Raw genomic sequence first — 12,561 nt, 5'->3', positions numbered from 1 at the left:
TTATATGTTGCAGCCCTACTCCCCAATATAACTACATTTAGAGAGAGAGTCTTTAAGTAGATAACCAAGGTTAAATGAGACCATAAGGCTGAGATCCTAAGCCAAAAAGACTAGTGTCTTTATAAAAAGAGAAAAAGACCCCAGAGACCTCTCTCTCTTCATGCAGGAACAAAGGAAAGGCTATGTGAGGGTACAACAGGAAGGTGGCCATCTGTAAGCCAGGAAAAGAGGCCCCATCAGAAACCAATCCTACCAACACCCTGATCCTCAACTTCCAGCCTCCAGAACTGAAAGAAAATAAATTTGTGTTGTTTAAGCCACCCTGACTGTTATGGCAGTCTGAGCAGACTAATACAAGTATGGAGTTTCTATGGGTGATGAATATGTTCCAGAATTAGTCACAGTAATAGTTGAACAACTCTGAGTATACTAAAAACCACTGACTTTAGCCTTCCGGGGAATAGGTGGAGTAAGAAGACCCTAAGCTTCGCCTCTTCTCACAGATACAACTAGATAATACTCACATAGGTGTAAATAAACCAGAAGACAACCCAAAGACCGGCAGAACAGACTCTCTACAGCTAAACATAGAGAAGAGGCCACATAAAGAAAGTAGGAAGGGCAGAGACAAGGTCAGGAGCTAAACGGACCTGCAGGAGGGAGGAAAACAATAGGTATAGAAAGGGGGAAGAAAACATACCGTCAGAACAGGCACCCCAGGCACAGGGAACCCGCAGGGGTAAGACGAATCCCCATAACACATTTGACTTTGAAAATCTGAGGAGCCAAATTTCACCAGTTCTTACCATCTGTGGGGCTTAACACCTGGAACTTTAAAAATCAGCAGCTAAGGCTTTGGGAGGGCCAGGAAGGTGAAAGGAAACTGAGTCCCCACCCTTAATGAGACAGCACAACAAACAGTCCCTCAGACTTTTTTTTTAAGATTTATTTATTTACTTATTTATTTGAGAGAGAGAGAGAAAGCATGTGTGCATGGGGGAGAGGGGGTCAGAGGGAAAGAGAGAAAAAAACTCAAGCAGATTCTACCCTGAGTGTGGAGTCCAACTTGCAGCTGGATCCCATGACCCTGAGATCACAACCTGAGCTGAAACCAAGAGTCGGTTGCTTAACTGACTGCTCCACCCAGGCGCCCCAGCCCCTCAGATTTTATAGCATAGATGTAACAGCTTGAAAAGTGTCTGATGTATGGGGCGCCTGGGTGGCTCAGTTGACTAAATGTCTGCCTTCGACTCAGGTCATGATCCCAATGTTCTGGGATCTAGCCCCACACTGGGCTCCCTGCTTGGCAGGTAGTCTGCTTCTCCCTCTCCTTCTGCCCCTCCCTCCAGCTCATGTTCTCTCTCTCTCTCAAATAAATAAAATCTTTAGAAATAAATTCAAAAATAGCCTTTAAAAAAAGGAAAAAATTCTGGTGTTTACTAATCTCAGAGCATGTGCAGGAGGTACAGGGACCACTGGAAGACCTCTTCAGGAACAAAGAAGCTGGTGGGTGCCATTTCCCTCTCCCACCCCCCAGCCTAGATAACTGCAGGAACCAGAACAGTGCCAACTCTCCACCTAACTTGCTAACAGCACACCGTGCCTCTTCATTCTCCTGCAGACCTGCCCCCTGCAATATGCCCTTGGCCAGACCCATCCAAAGCAATGCCACAAGCCTGGCAGTGTGCAAGCAGTCCCAATAGAGGCCAGCACCACTCCAAAGTAACTCCCCTGGGGAAAGGAGAGATAACCACACATACCAATCCCCTATGGCCCCAGCAGTGGGCTGGGGGCAGACAGCTGGTCTGACTGCAGGCCTCATCCACCAATGAAAGCTTCTCAGGAGACAAAACAGGGAAAGTGCCCCACAGTTCGGTGCTACATCTCTGGCAAACACCTGGTCTTACTCAACTTAAGCCCAAGGCAGCCCCAGACCAGCCCACTAACAACACAGGGACCACACTCTGCCCACAACAGGCAAAGAGAGCCACTGCAGATAACTGGACTGAAGGCAAAAGCAGTTCAACCACGATAGCAGGATGCAAGCATCACACATAGGAGAACCCCTGAATCACTGGGTTCTGGTGAACAGGGTAGAACGCACTGTAGGGCACTACAGGACCTCTTCTTCATAAGGTCACTACTTTCAAAAGCAGGAGATGTAGCTTACCTTCCTAACACACAGACACAGATACAGAGAGTTAGACAAAATGAGAAGACAGAGGAATATGTCCCAAATGAAAAAAAAACAGGACAAAATCACAGCAAGAGAACTAAACAAAAGTGAGATAAGTAATATGCCCGACAGAGAATTTAAACTAATGGTCATAAAGATACTCATGGGACTCGAGAAAAGAGGGGAGGACCTCAGTGAGACACTCAACAAAGAAACAGAAAACATAAAAAAGAACCAATCAGAGACTAAGAACTCAGTAACTGAAATTAAAAACACACTAGATGGGATAAACGGTAGACCAGAGGAAGCAGAAGAAGGGATCAGCGACCTGGAGGAGAGAGTGATGGAAAAGCAATTAAGCTGAATAAAAGATTGGAAAAAAAATTAATGAAAAATGAAAAGAGACTTACAGAACTCAGTGACACCATCAAGAGTAATAACATTCGCATCATAGGGATCTCAGAAGGAGAAGAGAGAGGAAAGGGGGCAGAAAATTTATTTGAAGAATTAATAGCTGAAACCTTCCCAAATCTGGGGAAGGAAACAGAAATCTAAATCGAGGAGGCACAGAGAGGCCCCAAGAAAATCAACCCCAGGAGGTCCACACCAAGACACATAGTAATTAAAATGGAAAAGGTAGTGACAGAGAATTTTAAAAGCAGCAAGAGAAAAAAAAAACAGTTACATACAAGGAAAACCCCAGAAGGCTACCAGCTGACTTTTTAGCAGAAACTTTGCAGGCCAGAAGAGAGTAGCATGATATATTCAAAGTGCTGAAAGAAAAACACCTGCAGCCAAGAACAGTTTATCCAGCAAGGCTATCATACAGAATACAATGAGAGTAAAGAGGTTCCTGACAAACAAAAGTTAGAAGGATTCATGACCACTAAACTAGCTCTACAAGAAATGTTAAGAGTGATTCTTTGAGTGGAAAGGAAAGACCATAAGCAGGAGTAAGAAAAATAGGAAGCACAAGAGCAGTAAAATTAAGTATATCTGTAAAAGTCAGTCAAGGGACTCACAAAATAAAAGGATATAAAGTATGACACCATATACCTAAAATGTGGGGGCGGGGGGGGGTTCAAACTTAAGCAACCACCAACTTAACATGGACTGTTTATGGGTTCAAACTTAAGCAACCACCAACTTAACATGGACTGTTTATGCATAACATGTTATACTCAAACTTAACTGTAATCACAAATTAAAAACCAGTAATAGATATGCAAAAAATAAACAGAAAGGAATCCAAGTATATCACTAAAGAAAGCCAGAAGATCATGAGAGAAGTGAGCAAGAGGGGAGCTTGGGTGGCTCAGCTGGTTATACAACCAACTCATGATTTTGGCTCAGGTCATGACCTCAGGGTCATGAGACTGAGCCCCTCATCAGGCTCTGCACTCAGCGTGGAGTCTGCTTGAGATTCTCTCTCTCTCTCTCCCCCCCTCTGCCCCTCCCCCTACTCATGCATGCTCTCTCTCTCAAATAAATAAATCTTTAACCCAAAAAAAGAAGTGAGCAAGAGTAGAAAGGAACAGAGAAAATATAATGCTAAGTGAAATAACTCAATCAGTGAAAGACAAAAACCGAATGATTTTAATCATATGTGGAATTTAAAAAACAAAACAAACGAACAACAACAAAAAAAGAGACAAACCAAAAAACAGACTTAGCTGTAGAGAACAAACTGATGGTTACCAAAGGGGAGGTGGGTTGGCAGATGGCTGAAATAGGTGAGGGGGATTAAGAGTACACTTATCATGATAAGCACTGACTAATACACAGAATTATTGAATCACTATACTGTACACCTGAAAATAATACAATGCCATTTGTTAACTATATTAGAATTAAAATTTTAAAAACAAATAAGTAAACCACTGACTTTTAAAAGGGTGAATTTTTTTAATTAACATATAATGTATTGTTTCAGGGGTACAGGTCTATGATTTATCAGTCTTACACAATGCACAGCACTTCCCACAACACACACCCTCCCCAATGTTAAAAGGGTGAATTTTATATGTAAATTATATCATAATAAAACTGTTTAAAAAAACAAAAGAAGATCATAAGAGCTGATATTAGCTGTCTTGATATTCAAAAGACTCAATGCACTAAAGCACTAATAGGTGTCTAGATAAATCTAACTAAATATAGAATGCCTTAACTTTCAAAGGAAAGCTGTCCAAGTTATCCAGATGTAGAAGTGGTCTATCCCCATGAGCTGCTGCTTTTAGAAAGTTCTATGAATTGAAACTTCCTTTTTCTTAAGTCAGAACTAACAATTAACTATAATATTAACATGATATAATGAAAAGAACATAGAGGTTTTTTCAGTTACTGGGTGCAAAACAATGAGCATGCCCGTTAATCCCTGCTAACGCTTTTGAATCCTGGTTTCCTCATTTGTAAAATGAAGAAAATAATACCTACCTTATACAATTACACTGAAGACAGGGTGTATTAAAATAAGAGAAAGCATTTTGTGAAGCAGAATATAAATTCAAGATAAATCACTTTGATGATGTTAGATCAGAATAACTTTTTTACATAAAGAAATATATACTTACAAAAAAAAAAAAACCCACAAAGCCTACTATGTACTCTTTAAGGGAAAAGCTACTCTGCCTTTATATTCCCCAAGCCAAGTACAGCATGTGGTAAACACAAGATATTTAGGAAATGCTTTTCAAGTTTTAAGACTAATTATATTATATATAGCTGTGACAAAGAGTCATCTCCACCTGTGAGCCAAAAATGCTCTTTAGCTCAGCTTCATACATCAGTTTTAATGCTTAGTAGCATTTAAAATCATGTATAGAAGAATAATACTTCTCAAATGAACACAGATACAAGCATAAAATTTACTAGGATTTTGTTATACTAATACTCAAAATGTTATTTGAAAAATAAAAGTTATACAGTAAACAAAATAAATACTCACTTGAGTGATAAACATTTTACAAGAAGTCTTTGACCAAAGTGCTCTTTGGGCACATCAGGAACACTAAGTCGTTCTATTGGCTCTTCCTGCAAATTGACAAGCAACATTAAAATGAACATTCTTACCATGTTTTAACTCTTTATAATTTTTTAAGAACTTATTTTATTAATCTAATGCTTTGAATCTTCACATCTGAGTACAGAAACAAGGACCGATTTACCCTCAAACAGAAGTCAGTATTAGATCCTAAGTGTGCTCAATTCACAGAAGTTACATTTAGGTTATAGATTAAGTATAATGTATTCACTCAAGTAAAAAGTATATTTCATTTACTAAAAACTATACCTATGTTTCAGTTAAGTTTTATTCCCTATGTTATTATAATACTATATGTAATACTCCCAAAATACTATTTTAATAATCATCTGCTTCTTCATATCCAAGTATCTATACCTCATCTGGTGACGGGTGTAGAGCAAAGAGCTCCTTGTGGCGGTTCGATTTCCTTTGGTCATCATTCTGACGGTCTATTTCTTCATTGGGAGTTCGATCAAGTAAATTGGGAAGCAAAGCATCAGGAAGCGAATTTTTCAAGTCAAAAATACTGCAGGCCCAGCTACCCCTTGGAGTATCATCTATTGACATTGAACGTCTTTTAAGATCATCCTGTCGTGCAAAACATTAAATATAAACATTTTAATAAAGAAATAAAAAATAAACTACTTTAAAATAATTTCTTTAGTCATTTAAAAATAAAAGTATTACTTGTTCATCCTGGTAGTTGTTACCATCTGGAGCTTCATCGGATTCAAAGACCTGTTTTGGCAAACCTTTTTGCCTTTCTTTCTGTTTATCTAATGTATTAGGATTAAATCCTGTTCCCAGTTTATGATATCTATTCAAAATAAAATAGTTAAATAAATGTCAGCTTTTGGAAATTTTTCATTTCATCATTATGTAACAAGCCAACTGTTCTCGGTATTATTTCTTTACATTAATAAGGATACATTCCAGCAGTTCTGATTGTGTTAAACATTTAACCAGAAGTTTAAGAAGACTTCTGTTCAAAGTTCCTTTACTCCAACTAGAGAGCAGATTAGGAGATTCCAGAAGTAAGTCACATTCTCCTTCTTTCCATGACAACCACGTATCTATAACTTAAGTTGTACTTTCAATTCAGATAATTTTTTTCTTTTCAGTAAAAAGAAAGGATGGGAAGCCAGGCTAAAGAATAAAATGAGAGAGTAGAAATATACCACATTCATAACAATCTAAATTTTTAAAAGGCAGAAAAATACAAAGCATTGAATCTTAAAATTTCAAATAGCCAAAGAAAGTTCCTATATGTCATTATGTATAAGAGATCTTAAACAAGCTAAAGCTGCAGACTTTTAAAAAGAAAAACAGCAAGATCTACACCATTGTATACATATATTAGTTAACATATATTGCTACATAATATATATATTAGACTTAGAATAACTCTTAAATTAATGTAACCTTCTTTCCTAAAAATCTAATATCCAAGAGCATTAAACAGACACTAAGATCAAAGAGCAATTACTGCTCCACACCTCATATAGTCCAGCTGGGGAAAATTTTAATTGGAGCAAAAACAATTGTGATTACCAGAGGATAATACGGTTCTTGCCACCAGGGAATTTATGAAATAGTAAAGAATCACACTTGATATGAATCATTCATATTGTGTCTTGTAGCTAAAGATATTAAAATAGCAGCTACATAATGTTCACATCCCAGTGTAATCACAAAATAAAACATTTTTCTCTGAAAGAACTAAAATAAAGATACTAAATATAGTAACATGAAAGGTTTTATTCAAAAGTTTTAATCTTTCGTGAAATGTTTTAAGTTCCTTAATTTGTAAAGTTGCATGTCTAAGCTGCTCTAATAAACCAGAAATGTGTTGCATTCTGCCTCCTTTATGTCCTAAAATACTGACTATAAAATTCACAAAAGCTTAGAAAAATGACATGATTCATGATCAGTACTCTTCTAAATCATCACTCTGACCTCTAGTTGCTTGCTGTAAGGCTCTCTATGATTATCCATCCAACCCGGCACACACACCACCATTGGTAGGACCTCATATCTCGGCATTCTGTCCCTCATTTATTCTAGTCCAGCCACACTGACTTCTTTGCTATTCCTTGAACATTCCTGGCACGCTTCCTGTATGAAGCCTCTGCATGTGCTATTCTTCCTTCTGCTTAATACTATCTTCCCCCAGATTTCCAGAGGGCTCACTTCCTTAATTCCTTTAGGTCTTTGCTCAAATTCGCCTTACCTGTAAGGTCTCTTCTGATTAGTTTACAAAGCAGCTCTTCTTGGCTCTCCCTATCCTCTTCACCCTACTTTTTTTCCTCCATAAGAGTTACCTCCACCACATCTATTAATATTTATCTGTGTTTGTTTATTGTCTATTGCCCTCAGCCCCAACTAGAAAGTAAGTTCCACGAGGGAAGGGAATTAATTTTGGTGACTGCCGTATCATCACTGCTTAGCATAGTGCCTGGCACATACCAGACTCTCAGCAAGTATTTGCTGAATGAATAAATAAAGGAAGTACTTTCTGTCCTTTCATCCTTCTGTGCTGAATTATAGACGAATGGTGTGGTTTCATCTTATGGCATACTATTCCGCTCCTCAGTCACGTCCATTCCGCCATTAAGCCCATCTGCTGAGTTTTTAATATTTTTTCACTGAATAAAATATTAATTTCCAAAGATAACTAGTTGATTTTCATATGTCTACCATATCCTTTCATCTCTCCTTGAAGATAATAATTATACTTATGGGTCTTGATCTGTGTTCTATTAACTACTGCCAATTTTAAATTGTTCTGTTATTTGTAGATTGATAATTCTCTTTGAAGCATGCTGGTTTTCATCAAATAGTTGGCAATTCTGGGCTTTGTGCTCATTTTTAAATCTGGGACCCCATATCCGCCTGAAAACACTGTATCTGTGCAGCTCAGCCCATATCCTGTGGTTGTGGAGAACAGGCAATCATGCTGTCAGGCAGAATCTGCCAGTATCTACTCTTCAGGGTATGAGGGGCTCCTTCTTCACTCCAATGCATGCCCACCCTGAACACTATATTATCAGCTCAAGCCCCTAAAACCACTACTCCAAAAAAAGACACCAATATCTCTGCAGCCAGTCCTGTGCAAACATGGTACAGGGGTCAAAGTAACCAAATGTTCAACAGTTACCCCAGGTCCCCCTTCCATTGCCTGAGTTCACTACTTTGGAGTTTACAACCCTACTGAGGTTTTTACATATATCGTCTCCTTAGATTATTCTGTACTGCGGTTTTCTCTTATGTTCCAATTGCACTTTATCTTCTATCTTTCAGGGATACTTTAAAACCTGTAGCCCAACAAAAGTACCCCTTTTGCCATTTACTATTGCAGATAATAAATAACATTTGATGTAACAGAAAAAATTAAAGCATTAGAATCTGGTGTCCCTAGGTTCTAATCCAGGCTATCCCACTTTCTAGCCGTAGGACCTCAAAGACATTACTTAACTACTCTAAGCCTGAGCTATGGCATCTGTTGGAACCTTAACTGAGATAAGCGTCAAGTGCCCGATAAAATGCTCAATACACAGTAAGTACCCAAAAATGTTAACTACCTTACCCTCTTGCCTAAACCAAGGTCAGCAACCCCATAATGAGAGTTAAGTAGCAGACTCTATGATTCTGAGATTAATGTTTTGCAAATAATCTCTTTATATTAAGATTTCTAATTAGAAGTTTCCAACATACATGTATAGACGTAAAGACCTTTGAGTTATCTGACAGAGGAACAGTTTTCTTCAGTAATGTCTAAAATCTAGCTATTGAAATACTTATCAAAATGGTAAGTTCATAAAAACATCTCTTCTTTATAAAGTGTAGCAGACTGTGTTTTTATTAGGTCACACTAAAACTAAAAAGCATGTCAGCAATATCCCCGAGTGATGCTTAGCACAATATTAAACCCAGTGAAATAAGACAGCAGCTATAAGGGCAAAACAATAAGCAAAGGGTACAAGACCGTCTAGAACAATTTAGCACAGATAACTTCATTTCTGAACACTATGCCATAAAAGAATTCTCCAGTACTTCAGTTATTTATTTTTCCTTTAGAAAAATAAAATAAGGATAAGAATTTTCAATATGAAGACTCTTCATTATGCAAATTAAAATTAGCAAAGGAAACTTACTTTTTTTTCTTAACCTGACTGGATGTCTCAAAGACCATCCATTAGAAAAATTAAATTTTGTGGTAAAACAAAACATTTTTTAAAAATATTTACCTGATTCGATATACTGGTCACGGACCTATAAATATTTAGTTAGTTAATAAAGGGTGGAGACCTTTCAAACAGCTTGATCTGGAAAGCTGGCTACTCAATTTAACTTAACCATTTAAGCTTCAATTAACTGGATTCTTTTTGAGAAATCCAAATTATTCATCAATACCTACCCATGATTTCCCAAAAGAGTTAAACCATAAATTTCTGTAATTGTGTATTATTAGTTATTAATGATCTATAATATAGAAATACTGATAAACCTATTATTTTATAAGGAAAGTTAAGTGATATAGGCTGCAGTTAATTGCAGAACTCCTAAGAAGAAAATATCTACATACAAAAAGTTCTTCTTTTGCTTCTTTGGCTATTTTTTTAAATGAATGTTCAGGTCTCATAATTATTATTAATCTACCTTAATCCATTTATAGATCCTACTCACATTTTTTTAATGTTATAATAAACATATGACTTACTTTCTGATCACAATTGCCCAGTCCTCTGTATAACTTCTTATACAATCTCTAACATGTGGATCCATTTCACTATTTTAAAAAAGAAAACACATTTGTAATTTAGTAAGGAAAGCAATGATGTTTGTGAATTTGGTTGCTTCAGTTCTTGTTCATATAATAGGAAAGAACACTACCATAAGAAATAGGATCTAAATAAAATCAAGGAAGGTAGCCTTTCCATAGTAACACTAAAACCAAAAATAGGTAAATGTCGCCTTACCTTTCTTCAGGTACAGCTGACACAAGGGTTCTGCAGTCCCTAGGACTATAAACAACTTCAATATCATCTGGAGGGAACTCGATCAAATCCCTTAAAGGCCCAGAATCCACAGCTAAAGGATGAGTAATGAGGTATTCTTCCAAATCCACTGGATCTACTGCTTCAGTAAGGGGCACCTTTATAAAAAGAGGGGTGGGTGTAAGAGGTGGGTAGAAAGGGAGAGGTGGGATATACAAATTTTAAAACTTGAAGCAAAGGAAATTTGTTTTTTAAAATGTATGTTTTTAACCTAGTTATTTCTAAAATGTCAGCAGAGATTCAGCCAGATGCATTAAAGAAACCACAAGATGTTGGCCTTCTTATACTTTTTTACACTTTTGGGTCAATCCTCTAATCTTCTCGCTTAGACTTTGTCCATTCCCCTCACATAAAATCGGTAATGATAATTAACAGTTTTAGAATACTTTACAGTGACAAAATGCTCATTGGAAGGATTCTTTTTTTCTTTTTATATCTTTGGAATTGTCACTGCTAAGTTTATAAGGAGCGCTTTTACTTTATTTGTTGTTATTGCTGATTATTCTAGTAAAAATATACAACCAGTCTGTAGTAGGCTGAAAATGGCCCTCCAGAGATTTCCACATCCCAACCCATGGACCTTATATGGCAAAATAAATAAATAAATACAAATAAGAGGGTATTTGGAGATATGATTAAGGATCTTAAAATGGGGCATTACCCTGGATTATCTGAGTGGATCCTAAGTGCAATCATATATATCCACATATGGAGACATAGGGAATTTGGGGCACACAGAGGTAGAAGCCATATGAAGACACAGCAAAGAGAAATCTGAAGATTCTGGCCTTAGAGACAGAAGTGATATGGCCTCGAGCAGCGACCAGATCTGGACAAGACAAGGAACTGATTCTGAAGGGAGTCTCTGAAGGGAGTGCAACTTCACCAAAACCTTGACATCTGCCCACTGATATCAGACTCTGGACTCCATCACTATGAGAGAATAAATTCCTGTTGTTTTAAGCCACACGGTTTGTGGTAATTTGTTCCAGCAGCCACAGGAAAGTAATACACAGACTCTATTAAAAGTATCTATTAGCAATAATAGAATATTCACAGAATTTCTTGGCCAAGCTGAAATTATACATTTTAATAAGATACCCTACTTCTTATCTACCATGAGAAAAAATATTAAGCAAAACTGTGAAGAATTATGTAACAAATGTGCAGTTATGGACCAATGAAAATAAGAACATGTAATTTCTCAAGACATTTAACTAGGTAAAAACACTGGGACTTGCGGGTACATGTTATGAAATAGAGATAGAAGGTGCTTTAATCTACACTGCTTTGGACTGAACAACCCCCAACAGTAAAACAACATTTTAAAGATAGTTAAGTAAAATAATAAATGACTAGCACATCATAAACACTCAAATCATAGTCGCTATTATCATTATATGCTTTCTCATTCAAACCTCTCCCAAACCTTGTAAGTTAGAGGAAGTTAGTATTTCAATTCTACAAATAAGGGCATCATTTGTGCTACAGAAGTCAAACAACTCCTGAAAATTAAATCGCCACTAATGACAGTGTAAAATTTTAAAATGGGTCTTCAAGCTCTACAATTCATGGTTTTTCTCTCATAAGCATTTTATCTTACCTATTCTCTAAAGTACATCATACACTATCACGATGTACAGTTTATACTTCATATACTATCCCTGTTCTTAATTCAGGGAAAGAAGCAATTCAACAGGGAAACAGAGTATTATTCAACCATAATTGCTGAAAAAACTGGGTTATCTATACTGGGGGGGAATGAATCTCAATCCTTACATCACAACATACACAAAATTTAAATTGAGATGGATCATGGACACAAATATAAATACTAAAACCTTAAAACTGCTAGATGGAAACAGAGGAGAACATCTTCATGATTTGGGAGCAGGCAAAAGTTTCTTAGACGTGACACACAAATAATCATAAGAGAAAAATCTGACATATCAAAAGATAGTTAAGAAAATGAATAGGCAAGCCACAGTAAGAGGAAATATTCACAAAACAAGGGACTGGTGTCTAGAATATATAAAGAAGTCCTGCATCTCAATAATAACAGGACAAACCACCCTCTCAAATGGGGGGTAAAGTTGACAAAACATTTACTACGGAAGACATGAAATTTTAGCATGTAAAAAAATGTTCAATGTTAAAAGTCACTAGGACGTACTTCCACCTCCGGGAAGATGGAGTAGACATATTTTCCCTATTCTTCCCACTAATTACAACTATAAATCCTGGACAGTCTATATAAAATAAACATCAGAAGACTCTAAAAGGTAGAGAAAAAGGCAAATCAG

The 12,561-nt window shown here is 36.9% G+C and overlaps 1 protein-coding gene across 1 annotated transcript in view; it reads right to left on the bottom strand.

Moving 5' to 3' along the window:
* Positions 1–12,561, bottom strand: part of DOCK7 (dedicator of cytokinesis 7) — a 201,827-nt gene that overhangs the window by 158,369 nt on the left and 30,897 nt on the right. Inside the window, exons 3-7 of the mRNA XM_040627213.1 lie at positions 10,181–10,356; positions 9,922–9,990; positions 5,889–6,018; positions 5,577–5,789; positions 5,124–5,209 (exon numbers count right to left, since the gene is read on the bottom strand). Coding sequence (XP_040483147.1) covers positions 5,124–5,209; positions 5,577–5,789; positions 5,889–6,018; positions 9,922–9,990; positions 10,181–10,356 — 674 coding nt within the window. The remainder of the gene's footprint in view (positions 1–5,123; positions 5,210–5,576; positions 5,790–5,888; positions 6,019–9,921; positions 9,991–10,180; positions 10,357–12,561) is intronic.

This window comes from Ursus maritimus, unplaced genomic scaffold (genome assembly GCF_017311325.1).
Source record: "Ursus maritimus isolate PB19 unplaced genomic scaffold, ASM1731132v1 scaffold_12, whole genome shotgun sequence".
Lineage (NCBI taxonomy): Eukaryota > Metazoa > Chordata > Mammalia > Carnivora > Ursidae > Ursus > Ursus maritimus.
The sequence above is the reverse complement of the archived record's forward strand: the minus strand, read 5'-3'. Positions and strand labels throughout refer to the sequence as shown.